Source organism: Akebia trifoliata, chromosome 3, assembly GCF_017979445.1.
Source record: "Akebia trifoliata isolate Shusen 1 chromosome 3, ASM1797944v1, whole genome shotgun sequence".
Lineage (NCBI taxonomy): Eukaryota > Viridiplantae > Streptophyta > Magnoliopsida > Ranunculales > Lardizabalaceae > Akebia > Akebia trifoliata.
Window position 1 is genome coordinate 48,481,277 of NC_141377.1, and position 17,057 is coordinate 48,498,333.

The window sequence follows — 17,057 nt, forward strand, 5'->3', positions numbered from 1 at the left end:
TTGAATCTTTTTATATTTATTTATTGAAATAATCTTAATTATATTAAATTTAAATATAAAAGTGGAGGCTTTTATGTCCACTCAAATTTTGGTGTCAAACCACTCCTACTCTACCTTCTATCATTGTAACAAAAAAATAAAAATATGGGTTGATCTCCATCCATTAAAATTAATTAGATATATAAAGTAAACTTGTTATATTAAATTTAAGAATAATATTAAAGTGACTTTAAAATCCACATTGATTCGACTTTGTTGACATGGATGAATGTATGGAATCATAGATGCTCGACGAAAAGCATGTCTGATTCTATGTGCACTTCCACATCAACAAAGTGTGAATTATTGTGATATTTGAAGTCACTCTAGCACCACTCTAAATTTAAATATAAAAATGGGGGCACGTATGGCCACTCTAATTGTAAAGATATGGATTGATCTCCATCAATTTAAAATTAATTATATATGAAAAATAAACTTGTTTTCTCCACCAATTTAGGAGTCCTTAAAGAGAAGGAAATTGATGAAGCGAGTACGTAAGACTCTATGTTTGACATTGTGTTGTTGTGGAGGTGCGCATATAACCAAGATGTTTGAGATACAAGTGAAAAAATGTATGGTTCTGTGTGCACCCCCACATCAACATAGTGTCAATGCACTGTCCCGTGCTATCACTCTAGTAAGACTCTCTTTGTTTTTTGACTGATGATAATTTGATGCTCTTTTTGTTAAATGCCTCCATACATTTCCGACCTAGTATTTACAGAATCACAATCTTTTTCTTATGTATCCTGACGCAAATGATCTATGATTCTGTGATTGGGGGGGGGGGGGGGGGGATCTAAAGAATAAGAGCATCAAATTATCATGACTCTTTTTTTCCTTTTAGGGGGGTGAGGGTAGTTACTATGAATATACTTAATTTCTTTATTAGTCATTCATTTTATTTTTATGAAATGGTCATTATGATCTTGACAAATAAAGATGATACGTACATTCCACAATTTTTTTTGTTATAGTTTTTACAAGAGTCATGATGATACGACTCTCCCACGTGACATACTCAATCGCCTACATCACGGCGGATGTGCCGGAATCATAGATTTTATGCCTCGGTGTATACAACCCCACATCCCCATGTATCCCTAGGCATGTAAAGTTTATGATTCTGGCACATCCCATGTTCGAAAGAATATGCCACGTGGTGGACTAATAGGATCTCCGCTCTTTTGACATTCTGTCGTGCAGTCGTTGAATTAACTTTCTAACGTAGCAGTCGGTACTCGTTGACAAGTCACTTTTACTCGAATATCTTCCTCGAGATACGTTTCAGTTAAATTTAGGACTGAGGAGATGACGGACCAACAATATTTTCCTTGGGAGGATACGAAGAAGGAATCTCTCCGATCCTTCCTTTTTCTCCCCTTAACAGCTCAACTGTAAGAATAACAGCTGGTGCGATAAATGATCGACGAGATTTTCCTTAAAAGCCTACGTGTCCATTATGACTCCTGTCGTGATGGGGGGCTATTTTCGTTATTAACCAAACAAAGAAGGGTCATTTGATTTTAGTGTTATGTCCTCTTACTAATACATGCTTATCTGGCACGTTGTGTGTACTGTGTACTTGTAGCCAAGAGAAAGGACTAGGGAGGGAGAGAGAGAGAGCGCTCTGCAACACACAGCCAGAGATACACAAACAGCCAACTTGACACAAATCTCTCCCCTTAATCTCTCTTTCTCTCTCTAAGAAGCTCTTTTGCGCAAAGCAATGTCTGTGACTCACAGAAATCAAAGCTTTCTCTGTTCTTCACTGACGTTTCAAACATAAAAAATTCTCGAAGGAAAAAGCTTCTGCGGAAGAAGAGAGAAAATTGTATAAATTCCCTAAAAAAGAGAAAAATCTGCAGAAAGAGAGATCTTGATGAATCTTTCATCTTTTATTGGCTGATCTCTTATCTTCTTGTCGAGTTCGCAAGCTTTGATACCTCTCCAACGTTTTCGATGACTGTAACTGAAGTTTTTTCTGGAAAAAGGGGTTTTTGAGTATTATAGTTGGATAGACCGGTCAATCTTACAAACAACGAGGGGATTCTTGGAAGAACGGTTTGATTTCTGCGAAATGGTGGCAGATTAAGCGTTTCTTTAGTAAATATGTTGAATTTGAGGTAAATCTTCCTTACTTTTTCTTTCTTCTTGTTGAAGACTCACGCAGACCTTTCTTTTTCTTTTCTTTTTTAAATATATTTTAATAGAAAGCGAGGGAAGAAGCGTAGTGGACACATTTTTAGATTTTTTCCGATTATTTTGCTTTATTTCGCTGAAGGTGAAGTGAATGCCGGCATGTTTTCGGCTTCTCTTGCTGAAGATCTGGTATGAAAAATCCATTTCTGGAAAGATTCTTGACAAAGAACATTTGATTCAACTGGAATTTCGAGATTGGGTTGAAAACGATTTGATCTGTCTAAGTTATAGTTTTTCTGGATTATTTAGAATTTAGTTGTTAAATCCTTGGCCCCTCTTTGAAATTCAAATTCTTTTGATGAAAATAATCTGAAGATCATTATTATTATTACCATTTGGGAAATTCGAATATAAGAAGATTGATGGAGGGTTCAAGTTTCTGTAATGTTGTACGATTGAGTTTGGAGAGGTAAAGGAGGCTTATTTTCCTTTAATTTTGAAGAATTAAGACATTAGTTGTTATTTAGGTGGGATTTTATTTTATTTTATATATATATATATAAGTGGGTGGGAAAAATTCTCTTTGTTCTTGTTTGGTTGATTAAAGTTGTGAAATAATTTTGTGAAAATTTCAGTCTTGAATGCTTTGTGAGGACCATCCTGAAAAATGCCTCCATTTGGAATAGTGGATCATAGGTTTTGCTCAGATGCATAGGATATAGATTAATAGAAAGGTGAAGATGGCAACTTCGTGGGAACATTGTGGGGAGCTCGCGAATGTAGCTCAACTCACAGGTTTGGATGCAGTGCGTCTAATTGGGATGATTGTGAAGGCTGCAAGCACAGCCCGTATGCATAAGAAAAATTGCAAGCAGTTTGCACTACATCTGAAGCTGATCGGGAACTTGCTTGAGCAGCTCAAAATTTCTGAGCTGAAGAGGTATCCGGAAACTCGGGAACCATTGGAGCAGCTTGAGGATGCCTTGAGAAGGTCTTATATCCTGGTGAATAGTTGCCAAGATCGGAGCTATCTCTATCTGCTGGCCATGGGATGGAACATTGTATATCAGTTCAGGAAGGCTCAAGGAGAAATTGATCGGTACTTACGGCTCGTCCCCCTTATCACTCTTGTGGATAATTCTAGAGTCAAGGTATAGTTCCTTTTCTAGTCATCAGTTTAACTTCTATTAAATCTATGTTCGATGTAGAAATTACGGTTTCGTTCATGAATAGGGCTTTCATTATTGCTGAATCTGATTAGCTGGAACTGAAGGGTGACATTTGTATTTTACTGTTGGTGATATTATGTAATATGGGAAATTCATGTATTCGTTATTTACAAGAAATCCTGTATTTCATTGTTTTTTTTATCATTTCTCCGAAGCTATGCCATTAACCAGGAACCTGACATAGGGTGGAGAGACATGGAGGTTGAAGTAGATTAGATTATCCAGGAAATTTACAATTAAGCTTTCTTATTGTAGTGTTATGACTTAAACAGAGTAATACTGTTCCAGGTTCCCCTTTATGCCAATTTGAATAGATTTTAAACGTAAAATAATAAAAACTATGTATCATGCTAGATTAAATTTTTGGCCTTAAATGAACAACAAAAGTGGGAATGATTAGTTAGTTTATTTTCGACATACAACGTACTTGACAATGATAAAGCATGAGGAAGTGGCACATTGTAATGAAGCTTGAAGTACAGAGTTTTGAACTCCGTAATGAACCTCAAATTTTTTTTGAGGATTGTAAATAATGATGAAAATATGTAAATAAACATTAATCAGTTAGAAGTGCTGACATAAATCTATAAAACTTAAGGAGAATAAGTGGGTATAGTCCATAGGCTCAAGTCCAATGGTGCATGGAAGAAGGATGCATTACTCACAGATGATAGATGGCCTACAAAATTCTGGGATGATAACTCTAATAAATTTCATAAATAAGCTTGCCTTCAAGAAGTATATTGGGTTTCTGATGTTGTACACTTGATATCAGTTCCACCAATTGAAAAACCTCATTTGGATCTAATTCTGAGTGTGATTGACTGTATGGTGCTAGTGGGCAAGCTGGTTAGGAATGCAAATGAGTTGGCACGTGACAAGCATCGGTATGAATGGGTTTTGTGTCAGACCTGTTACCCTACATTTCAACTACCTGTGAGGAAAATGGCTATTGAGTGCAGAAAGTATTGATTGAGGGGCACATAGCCAAGGACAAGGGCAGATTGCAAAACATGGCTTGATTTTGTGGGGGGCAGTTAAGAATAGAAAGATGATGCATAGAGTACACATTCCAAGGGGAAAGAGTGTAAGACCTAGATACGTCTACCAATGCATCTAGTAGTGGCGAACCACACAAATCTATGTCTTGTGTATTTTTTTACAGTTTTCTTTTATTTCTTTGTGATTGTCATTGTTGTGGGTGCCAATTTCTTGCTACCCATTTTGATTGTCTATTCGATTTGAGTTCCAAGATGTTGGGTTTCAACTATCAAAATCCATCTAGCTTGGGCAATTGCTTGCCCATAAGACAAACAGCTCAGGCAGCTAATGGTCGCCTTGTCACTGAAAATGATGATTTTTCAATGTTGAAAAACATGCAAAAAGCAGAAAAAAACGCGTTTTATGTTTTAAACACTTTTAAAAAAAAATAAAATAAAATAAAAATAAAAATTTAAACATTTTTTTGGGGACTTGTGGTTAATTTTTGTGGCCGTGTGGTTGTTTATGATTTGGTTCTTGAATGTTTAATGTAATGTTTGATACATAATATGCATTTGGTGATTCAGGGATGTTGTTTAATGTAAAATTTGATGAGCATGTCTTGATGTTATTATTGTTAATTTTTTCAATAGTGTGTTGTTTTGCTCATAAGATATGTTGATGGTTAGATGTTTAGCATCATAACATGTATAATTATGTGTGGAAACTTGTTCTCATGCATATGTATTCAATAGTATATATTTTTTTTTTTGCTAAAAAATATATTGAGAACTTAGAATAAATGTCTAATTATGTGTGTGTGTATGCCTGTATGTAAAATGAGTTGGAAGGCTTTTCCATGAGAGGGCCAGAATGGAAGAGCAGAAATCCTGGGGAACAACTACGGGATAACGGAGTAAAACTCTTATCTGCTGAAATCTTCCGCTCTATCTATATCGTTTGGACATCTCTCTGACTAAAGGAATGCTAAAGAAGCTTGAATTTTCTCCTAATATATATACTCACCTATTCTTCATAATTTTTTTATGTATTTTTATTTTTTAACTTTTACCATTTTCTTCTCCTTTTTTCCCGTATTTTTCCGATATTTTCCCTCATTTTAAACCTGTAATCCCATTTGGGGACTATGATGACCACAAGTAGCTCAGCCAAGCTACTTGCCCATGGAACAAGTATCTTGGCTGGCCACTTGGACAATAATAGTCCAAGTACGCTACGTCCATGACTACAAGTTGCCTTGGCCAATAAGAGATTCGCGCTAAACAAGTAGCACAGATCATCCTGATACATAAAAACCAACTCATCGCCCTGCCACATGTCACAATGGTTGGAATGTTTTTATAGTTACGTTTCAAGCCACTAAGTGATAGTGGGCATGATTGGAGGGCTATTACTGATTAAGGAGTAACGTCCCGCTAACTACATAATTGTCCTCACCTCTACAAAGCAGGGAGATCCTTACCAAAGAGGGATCAATTCCTAGCTCCCAAACTCGCACACTAAAACCTGCTCTGCAACCTTTCTTCCTATTCAACAACTGACATGATTGTCAGAGAGATTTTGGCAGGCACCACACTGTTGTTGGAGCAACATCAATGGACTGGAGAAGACAAAGGAATAATAATTGAGGAAGACCAGATTTCCAAGGATCTATCTCATCAGAGACGTGTATCTCGGGGATTGTGAAAAAAAAAATGCTCTACAATTGTGATCAAATTCTCAGTTTCCTCATCATGAAATACAATAAGCATAATGGGCTAACAAGAATTCTTACATTAATATAGAATTGTGGAAATGTTAGAAGACTCTGAACTCTTACATTAATATAGGCATGTGACTTATGCTCTCTTGGCAGTTTTCTTCAGACAACTGATGTGGGACTAACATCAGAGAACAATAGTTTAGTAAAAGACATGCACATAACAAACAAACCTAAGAGAATGTTACGTTTTTTTTTTTTCCTTCTTTGACAATGAATATCACACACTTGAATGCTGAGATGAACCCTAGACACATGCTTGCATCGGTTATGCCAATTGCATCCATGTCCTTTGACGTGTAATACCATAGGCAGACACTTGGAACAATTTGGTGGATCAGGATAAGTAGAGCCTGAAACACAATCATGCACAGCAAATATTTGACGCACTGTTTCGTTCATTATGATTGTTTTATTTTATTTTTAAAATCCATGAGTAACATTGAGATTTGCCATCCCTGGCTTGCGAGTGAGGATATATTGTGAACAATGTTGTTAAATAGCATATGCGATTTCGCACATCGCATATGCTGCAAGAAAAAAAAAATTGCAGAGAAATTTGCCATCGCACAATTTGCATATGTCATCTCACACATCGCATATGCCATTGCACACAAAAATATGTCATCACATATTGGCTGATAGCATAATTTGGGGTATGCAACTATAGCATATGTGATTTTCACTTTGAAAATAGCATATGCAAATGTGCAACCGCATTTGACAACTCTGGTTATCAATTCTCATCCCAAGTGGTGGTGACTAGAATATTACTGTTTTTATGTGTAGGTTTACTCTTTTTCCTAGAGACAGTTCATATAACTGATTCAAAATGGCCGTTCATATTTTAGGTTCAACTGTTTGCTATATAGTAGCTAATATCCCCAAACATCCCCATTCCCTTTACTGTACTGTTCCTGGTTGTTTCCTTTTCTTTTTTCCTTTGTTACTGTGCTTATTTAAATTTTCAATAGCGTGCGCTAGTATTTTGTCTATTAAGTACTTGTTGTTTTATTTACTCTGTTGTTGATGCTGAATTTGGAAGAACTCTTCACATCTTCACATAAATAGGGTGAAGCAGAGAGGATGTCTTATCCACTTCACTCTATTTAATCTAACATCCATAATATGACATACTTTTTATCCTTTGTAATATGATTTTATTTTCTCTTTCTCTAATTGACAGGAAAGGCTGGAAGATATTGAAAGAGATCAACGTGAATACACCTTAGATGAAGAGGACAGAAAGGTGCAAACCGTAATTCTAAATCCAGATCCCTCAAAAAATGACACGGTAGTGTTGAAAAAGAGTCTTTCTCGTCCTTATCCACACCTGTGTTTTGATGAAGCCCTCCAAAAAGAAAATGAAAAGCTCCAAGTAGAACTACAACTATCACAAGCTAACATGGACGTTGGCCAATGTGAAGTGATCCAACGTTTGCTTGAAGTTACAGAATCTGCAGCAAATTCCCTACCAGAGAAGGGTTCACCCCTCAAAGGTTCGAAGAAGGTGGAGCTCAATTATATGGACACTGATAATGAAAAAGGACATACCTTTGATGAAAACTACCATAGGCAAAGCAATACTCGCGCACCACCTTCAAGGTTGGTTTCCATTTAGTTCCATTATAGTAAGCCTAGTGGGTTTCTGATGCCACATTAATTTTGTGCAGAAGTACTTCTTCAGTTTCATCAGGACATGATCTGCTATCAACTAGAGGATCACACCGGCATGAAGAATGGCATTCAGACTTGCTTGGCTGTTGTTCAGAACCTTCTTTGTGTATGTTCTCATATATCACCTAATATTCAGTTCCATTACATTGGAGTTATCATAAAACATGGAAGTAAAGTGTCGTTGATTCCTTCCATATTCTCTTCTAGTTGCAAGTTAGATTCACTGGTTTTGGAATTTGATTATCTATTTTCTCTGTTCATTCTTCTCACATCCAGTGCTATCAGACTCAAATTGGATTGTAAAATAATAATGAGTGGGACTCTACAGAATCAGGATTCATATTGTTGGATTGTAAGATGACAATATTTCTCTTTGCCATAATAAATAATAAAAAATAGAAATAAATATGTAATTTTTTTTTATAAGTCTAAAAAATATGTAATATGCTTAGTTTATTTATTTATTTTTAACACATAATAAACAAGCACTGAAGCAGTCTAAGAAGGAAGAAAGAAAAACAAACAATTAGGAAAACCTTGTCCTCAGTTGCACAACCTCATTGTCAAATTAAGCAAGCTTCCCTATCTAATCAATACTCTTAATTCTCAGCCTTTCTAATTGCATGGAAGGACATTAAGAAGTGGCACTTAGCCAAGTGGTAAGACTTGTGGAGATTGTTCCCAGGTCCTAGGTTCAAACCCCTTGAACCCATACTTCTTATGCTAACTATTAACAATTAACAATTAACAATATTCATGTACTAACCAATCATTTACCTATCAAAAAAAAAAAAAATGCATGGAAGGACATGCATTTATTACCATTTGTGTCAGGTATTTAGTAAAAACACTGTTATTTTTCTTTTAAGGTTTAGAACTAACAAATTACACATGAAGTTGTGGTTTTCACCTAAACTTAACTCATATTGTTATTCAAATCCTAAGGTGAATAATGAATTGCACTTGAATGCTAAGATCCACAAATAAATCATAGATTTTTATCTGGACTGAGACATAAGATTCAAATCGTTTCGGTTTAGATTTGATTCCAATCTGGGATTCAATATTAAGTCATAGGATTTTGAAACTGCTCAAGGAGGTATATCTCTTAGCGTAGCACATACATTCTGTTTGCTATAAGAATCTAAGAGAAGTGGTTTTGTTGCTCCTACAATTTGTGTGATAGCAAGAAGAATGTTACTTGAGGTGAAAATTTACAATGTGTTGATAATGCCAGACATGCTATACGAAGCTAAATATTGGGTTTTCAAGGAACAAGTAGTTTGTAGAATGTGTTAGAAAGATTTAGATGTTGTGTGATGATTGAGTGCCAAGACTTATTATTATCGGAGCCCTATCCTAAAGATTTGGGATTGGCTGAACAAATCTTGTTCCTCCATTCATTTCTGTTGAGAGGATCAAGATTCATGTTAGGAGGCTGCAAAATTTTCCTTTGGCAGCCAACTAGAAGCGACCCTCCTTTATCCTCGCTTGGACCAGAATGTATGGTAAAAGAAACACTAGAGGCGGAGTTAATGTTAAGACTAGGAAGGTATGATCTTAACTTGTGCAAGCAAAAAGAGGAGTCTGTGAATCATCTTATGATCCATTGCGGGGTGGCTAGGGAGGTATGGTCTCACTTCCTCCTTTTGTTTGGAGTGTTGGGTCGTATACCTCTTTCTGTTAGAGATGTTTTTGAGTGTTGGAACCAGTGGGGATCTTCCTTCAACAATTCTAAGAGGTGGTTATGGGGGCTAACTCTGTTCTCTATCTTTTGGGAATTTGGAAGGAACGTGATACAAGAGTTTTTGAAGAAAAAGAGCTTGATGTTAGCCATTTAAGCTTATCGACTTTGGGTTTGTTGTTCTATTGGAGTAAGGCTTTCGCTGACTTTGAGGGAGTCTATTTTATGGATTTTGTGTTTCATCGGGACAGGGCTTCTAATATTTCCAGGGGTGATTGCTTTGTTCTCTATTTCCCTTGGGCTTCTCTTTCTTTTTGTATTTCTGTTGGCTGTTATTCCTGCTGGTTATCTGAACCAGTAGTTTTATTTTAATACAATGTCCTATTACTTATAAAAAAAATCTTAACACTAGGAATAACTAAATAAAAAATGGGTATAAAGAAAAGCTCCAATTGAAGATAGGATAAAGGAAAGTTATTTGAGATGGTTTGGGAGTATACAAAGAAGACCAATACTAGCTAGTACTAGCATGAAGGATTGTTTTGGTACAGTTGGAGGCTCTTAAAGAGCAAGAGGATGCCAAAGATGATGTGGATGGACGTTGATAGACAAAGATATGAAGGCACACGCATTTGCTGAAGATTTGTTTCATGATAGAGTTGAACAGAGATGGTGAAAGCATGTATGAACGTATTCTCAATAACAAAATACTTGGCTATAGACAGAGTGGAATGGAAGATCAAGATTTGTTTAGCCAACCCCAAATCTTTGGGATAAGGAGTAGACAATGGTTATGATGAAGGATATGTAGTTGTGTCTTTCTTTTTCTTATTTTTTTTTCTGCTGAGAAGGATATGTTGGTTCTTATGGGTCTGTAATATCATGTAAAAGTAACCGGTGTTATATGTCTTAACATGGAAAGTCCTCACATGGCATTACCAGTCAAGGTGGTCAATCGATAATCAATATAGGTATGATCCTTTCCATATCTCACATAGATATAGTGTATTAGATTTTGAGGTACGAGGGGAATTGTGAACGTGAAATCCTTAGATCAAATCACAAAAGCAATAAAAGATAAAAATAAAAGAAGATAAAAAACAACAAGATCCATGTGGTTCGGCGGTGCTGTGTCCATGGATAGGATGAGAGTTCTTCACTATGTTTGAGATAGAAATAGTAACCTAGATTTCTCCCAATACTTGTCTCAAACGTCCCAACCTGAAACACTAGTTTACTTGTTGATTCCACTCTCCCTTATCCTTGTTTGTAACCTTGTTTATATATATAAACCAAGAGTCTAATGCCAAAACTCTAATCCCGTAATTTCTTTTATTTCCCCATATAATTTCCCAAAAAGCCACTTTTTAATGAGTATAGTTTATAAAGCATCCCCAAGGGTATACCAACACTTAGGCTTGTACTCAATGTATGCAATACAAGTTATATGATGATTAGGAGTCCTAGAATAATCCTGGTTTTGCTTTCACATTCTAACAAGGTTTTCTTGGTAATCAATCTCCAACTGGATTCAAGACATTTGTCTCAACAGGAATCTTTAGGAAGAGGACCTGATATGCCTGTTAATCTATATAGCATCATCATCATCATCATCATGGCCATGGCTACATGAATCTTTTTCTGCCATTCCACTCCATCTAGGACCATCTAGTCTTTCCCTTTCTCTTGTCAGAAGCTATAGTGTTTTAAATAGCTACCTTAACTTTTAAGTTGTTTTAGCATTCACATGCAGCTTATTGGTGAGCTTAAGGCATAAGGAACTTGTGCTGCCAATCTTCATGCACATGGTATTCCTAGGGTTCTAGCATAAGGGAACACAGCATGAGGCACATAAACATGTAAGCCTAGAATACCCATAAACATGCACATTGGCAACACATGATGGAAACAGTGATGGAAAAATGCCCTAAAGCAACTTCAACTCATATAAGATGGCAACTTACACGACACAAGTTGTATGGGGATTCAGTCCAGGGCAACCCATTACAGGGACATTATAAGGCACACTTGCTTGCTCATGCTAGGCTACACTCATACGCATCCTACGGCACTCGGTATATTTTGTGGTTTAGAACCTATTTGTAGACTGCTTGAGACTCTTGCTCATGATTGCTGGGTCTTCTTCCTGAGAATATGTTATATTCTGAAATTATCATATTATGTAGGTGACAGTGCATCAAGCTTCCTGTTTTGCACTTAAGGTTAGAGCTGAATATGCATCATCTGCTTGCTATGTTTCTAACTGATGATCTTAATACTATGACTGAGAATCTCATTTTTCTTCTCGGAGGAAACATGCTCCTTATGCACTTAACATTAAGCAGATACCTGACTGTAGTCATATTTGTATTTCAACATTTTATGACCGGCTTTTAACATTTTTCAGGTTTCAAGACTTTCTTCTACCCTTGTGGCACATTTTCAAAGATTGCAACTGTGGCCACTAACAGACACATGTGTAAGTAACTTTAAGTGTGGTCAGTCAATCTCTATGGTCTATTTGATTGCCTTTAACCATGAGTTACAAATATGGTTATTCGATAAGAGTGTAAGACCTTAATTGCTAAAACTGCATTTGTTTTTGCTACTATTGTCCATGTTAAACAGGGATAGAGTCTAGCCTTTTAAGAATTTCTTTTAATTTTAAGTTCTTCCTTGTTTTGTGATAATTTCGATGTGAAATGTCAATCTGCTCTAGCCTCTAAGTTTGGAGTGTCTACTGCCATAAGATGAATGCTAATGAAGCAGCAGCAGCCGTCATATAGCAACTTTAGGCAGCACTAAAAGGCGGAATGATGGTCATGTGCCTTTAAATCTGTAGATGGTTTTCAAACTTGAGAATTTCTTGGGAGGTTTTCTTTTTCTTCAATGTGTAAGAGACCTCTATGTTAATTCATTTCAAGATAAGAGGAGTTGATAGGGTCATATCCTTAATCAATGACCTCAACGAGTTCATATTAAGTTTCATGCTTGGAATTTTTGGTTGATTTCAGATGATTCAGCCATAATTTGAAATCAACTAGGCCGGCTAAACTTTTTATGACCAAATTAGCATGGAATCTTAACTTGTTTGTAAGAATCCAAAGGAGTTTATGAAGCATGGACAATGTGGAGAGAATGAACATGGTACTATGATATTAGAAAAAGAGGATTAAGATGTACATGAACTATTTTTTTTCCTACTAAAAATATAGGTCAAACTGAGTCACTGGACCAGACTTGAGCCTTACAACCTTTATGACCTGCGTTGTGCTAGTGAGAATCAAGAAAATCTCTCCATGTGGTAATCATGGTGATATTACCTAATAGTAACTCAACAATTTCATTTTATTTTTTTGCTAGGCAAGCAAGGGGTTAGTGGTCAACAGGGATGAAGGTGGGTTCTAAGTTGGCATCTACCAAAGAACATTATTGATTTTAAAACCCATTTCTTGCATGAGAGAGAACAAGCTCTCTCTTACTGAGAAGAAAGAGAAAGGGTTTTAGGGTCTCATTGTATGCCATAGCAACTCAACTTAAAAGTAGTTCTACAACAGAAAATTACTTGGTTTAACAAATGCATAAGGGAGAAAAAGCCTAGAGCGGGAAGACCTGAAAATTGAGGATGTAACATAACACATATGTGGGTTTCTTCGAAGTAAATTTTTAATAATTTTCTCTATGTTTTCCTGAGCCATACAGACCCAGGCATTTGATAAACATTTTGATCTGCTGCAAAGACATGGTGTTCTTAAACTTGATATATCATGATAGAAGAAACAATACTGTTATGTTTGTGCTTAGTATTCTGTTGGTGGTATTATATTAGCAATAGGGACCGTACACCAAGGAACGACTTTGGGTTGACTTCATCTTTGTTAGGGCTATTCACTAATAGCAAATTCGTTTTAGGGTTTCTACGATAGATTCAGTTTTTCTTTGAGGAAGTGAGATTGAGGGATTGTAACCCTGGTTTTCATGGAACTAGTGAAACGATCTTATCATCACCCGTGGACGTAGGCAATCTTACTGAAATGTTGTCGTGTTTACTCTTTATTACTGATTTACTTATTTATTTGATTGTTATCATTATTTCTCACAAACTATTTTCTAAAAATAAATTGATAGAAAGGGCAAAAATGACTATGCAATTTCTGATTGTAATTTTTGTGTGAAATGGTGGAAACTAAATTATTTATTGAGTCATGCTGGAGTGACTGCGAAATTCACTGTGTTTCACACTGTACTGACATGGAGGTGTGCATAGACAGAACCATAGATGCTTTTCACTTGTATCTTGATGAAAATCATCTATGGTTCCGTATCTGTACACACGTTCACGTCAGCAGTGTGAAACGCAATGAATTTCGCCGTTACTTCAGCATTTTCCCTTCCCCCCCGGCGGAAATTCTGTTTTAGGGAGGCTCTCTTTTCATTTGAAGACCAGAATTTTTCTTATTCATCTCAACTTGAATGACAACATTTATAGCAATGGGCATGCATGTTTTCCAACGATTACCTAAGAAGCTATGGATATGCTTGATTCTAATTGTAGTAACATACTGATAGAAGTATTTGGTGTGTTTGCTCATCAGCTTCAGCAGAAGCATGTAATGATCTGATGGCTTATTCGTTGATATTGGCCTGCTGTTGCTATACTTGCTGTGTTAGGAGAAAGCTTCGCAAGACGCTTAACATCACAGTAACTCCTCTTACCTGGCCCTTTGTTTTATTGAGGTGAAATTGCATGAGAGCCTTGTTATAAACAACTGTGTCACATGGTTGATTGGTATCCATTAAATAGGTAGACAAGGCCTAAAATCTCATCTCAAGGCAATGCTTTAGTCAGGAGAAAAACCAAGATGGTCTCGACCGAACATTCCAAAACATTTCGAGACAATTTGAAAATTCCCGGAAACATGGAGTGTTTCAGGGTTGATGTTTTTTCCGGTCTTGGCTGAAACCGGAGTGTTCCACCAAAGCATTTGGAAACAAAACAAAACTTTTACATTGGAGTTCTTCTCTGATATTGATTCCTTGATACTGCTTTATTTTGCAGGGAGGCTTGTGCGATGACTTCCTCTCACATTTGATGTGTTGCTGCTGTGCCTTAGTCCAAGAATGGCGGGAAGTGGAGTTCCGTGGGGTTTATGGTACAATATTTTCCACATTAAGCTTTAATTCGTTTTAGCTGAACCCTAAATCTCAGTTTTTGGGTCACTGAACCCAACTGTTCCACCTCACCTTGTGAAAGATTAAATAGGACAATTGTATGACGAGGATCCAACTTGCAGGTCCTGAGAAGACAAAAACAAGCCCACCAACGTCTCAGTACATGGAATCCTAAGTATTTCAGGAAAGAATAATTCATTTGGTGTGTCTAGAATTCAAATTCCTAAAAATGCCCCCGCTGCCGAGGAAACAGCTAGTTGTTCAGTTGGTGCTTTGAGGATTCAGATGGCTTAAAATGCCTGCTGTGGAGGGAACAGCTAGTTGTGTCTATTACTTGTAATTCTGATTTCATTTGTTCCATCAGTGCAGGTATGTAAATTTTGGGTTTTTATTTTATGTACTTTTTGAGGTTTCAACATATGTATCATACACTAATATTCTTAAATGGGTTAGGATTTGATTAATTTTATACTTTTGTGTGAATTATAGAACTACAGTAATCATATTGCTTCAAAGATGGATGGGATGTTTTATACTTACAAGCCTTAAAAGGGATGGATCATGGGACATATGTAAAAACAATGTAATAATAATAATAATTCAAAATATGGGTTATAGATGTTTTGGATTGATTTGATTTTTTGTGAGGATGATCTCTATGATAAGAAGATCATCCTAAAAAAAAATCAGTCCAATCTGAAACTTCTAACTCCATCAAAAGTGATTTAGAATGTGGACTGTCGATTTTTTACCAATAATTTGTAAACCACTTTTGATGGACTTACAAGTTTCAGATTGAGCTGATTTTCTGCGAGGATGATCTTCTCATCATAGAGAACATCCTCACAAAAAATCAGCTCAATCCAAAACCTCTAACCCGTATTTTAAGCAACCATTGTTTTTACATATGTCCCTTGATCTGCCCCAAGCCTTAAATTGTTATTTATCATATATACAAGTATTGGAGTGTCCGAATCAGCCCTACATCTGTCAAGAATATCTGGTGTAAGCACTTCAGAAAAACTGTATGAGGGTGGTACTAGGAGGTCCAGGACCAATAGGAGAACTAACCCCAATTGATGGCAAGTGTCGAGGTGACATACATCATTGTCATCACGATGTATGTCACCTCAATCTATACCTTGTCCCAAATATTTATCAATATCAAGAATTCAATTGTCATTCAACTTTGCGAGATATGCAAATTCATATATTTTCTTCATTCATGCTATTTTTATTTTTATTTTATATGAATGCACAGCCCATACACCAAAAATAGTTAGGTGTTGTGGTGGCATATCTCTTTGGGGTCATAACATTTTTTTTTTTTGTATTTTAGATCAGGTAATAAATGTTGGACCACCGCACATATACCTTATCCAATGAAAAATGGAACGAAAAGTCCATGTAATTTTAAATTTTGTTGGTGCAAAAGATTGGAAATAGGAGTCAATTATGTTTCCTACAATGCACCCCGTTGGAGGGCCGTTTGTCTTTTGTTTATAAGGTCGTTATCTTTTGATTCTCTTGATACTATTGGCCGAAAAACCATCGCAGGGATGGTTGAGTGGTAGACTTGGGCATCAATAGGTTTGCTCCCTAGTTGGTCTCAAGTTTGAATCCCACCAACTATATTCCTGTGGTGGCCACACACTGGCTTGGATTAAGCACCTGGGTGCAGGGCGAAGGGACTAGTCAGGATGCGAGCAAGCTGGCCCGGATACCCTTTGTTATCAAAAATAAATAAATAAATACTATTGGCCGAAAGATTTTCTGCAATCTTCTGATTCTTTTCATGCAGGTGCCCTTCAAATTGACCAAGACTAGAGAGTATGGTATGAAGTCTAAGAAGACTTCATGGTAAATTGTAATGGTTTTATATCTTTAAAAAAAATTTCACACTACTAAAATATGCTGATTGCTTGATCCCTTGTACCTGTGCAAACCAGCCGCTCATCAGACTGGACTTGTGAGATTGGTGGGCATTTTTACAGGATGCCTGAATGAATGTACATACTTATTTAGGGTCTCTATTCAAAATGGATGGGAAAAAGCGATTTTCAAGCCTATGATTATACATTTTCTCTGGTATCCAATTTCCCATTCAAATGATTTTCTATCCTCTGCGAAAAAATGATTCTCAATGAAAAGCATCTATGGTTCCTACACACTTTCGTGCTGCCAGGATGAGCGATATGAGATACAACCTTGAGGTCACTTCAGCATTATGCAATCGACTCTCATATAATATGCTTATCGAGTGAGACTAATCATGGTCACACGCACTGCTCTCAAAGAAAGTCTTACAACTGGTTGAGTCAGGGGTCAACCAGACCTTAGAGGGTGGCCT

The 17,057-nt window shown here is 36.5% G+C and overlaps 1 protein-coding gene across 4 annotated transcripts; it reads left to right on the forward strand.

The window, feature by feature from the left end:
- Positions 1-1,617: 1,617 nt before the first annotated feature.
- MCA1 (PLAC8 family protein) lies at positions 1,618-15,176 on the forward strand. Of its 4 annotated transcripts, none has more exons than XM_086436196.1 (8): positions 1,618-2,168; positions 2,871-3,335; positions 7,361-7,779; positions 7,848-7,957; positions 11,943-12,014; positions 14,131-14,237; positions 14,595-14,688; positions 14,830-15,176. In XM_086436196.1, the coding sequence occupies exons 2-8, from the start codon at positions 2,925-2,927 to the stop codon at positions 14,880-14,882; spliced, it is 1,266 nt and encodes a 421-aa protein (XP_086292322.1). In that variant the 5' UTR covers positions 1,618-2,168; positions 2,871-2,924; the 3' UTR covers positions 14,883-15,176. The 4 variants fall into 4 exon arrangements, with proteins under 4 accessions (XP_086292322.1, XP_086292323.1, XP_086292320.1 ...); XM_086436197.1 differs by having other exon boundaries at positions 2,881-3,335; XM_086436194.1 differs by having other exon boundaries at positions 1,619-2,168; positions 2,820-3,335.
- The last annotated feature ends 1,881 nt before the right edge of the window (positions 15,177-17,057 follow it).

Excerpts from the sequence above, each read along its gene's own strand:
- MCA1 (XM_086436196.1), top strand. The coding sequence starts at position 2,925 with ATGGCAACTTCGTGGGAACATTGTGGGGAGCTCGCGAATGTAGCTCAA. Across the intron at positions 14,238-14,594 it reads GCAAGACGCTTAACATCACA|GGAGGCTTGTGCGATGACTT; the intron begins GTAACTCCTCTT and ends TTTATTTTGCAG. Across the intron at positions 14,689-14,829 it reads GGAGTTCCGTGGGGTTTATG|GTCCTGAGAAGACAAAAACA; the intron begins GTACAATATTTT and ends TCCAACTTGCAG.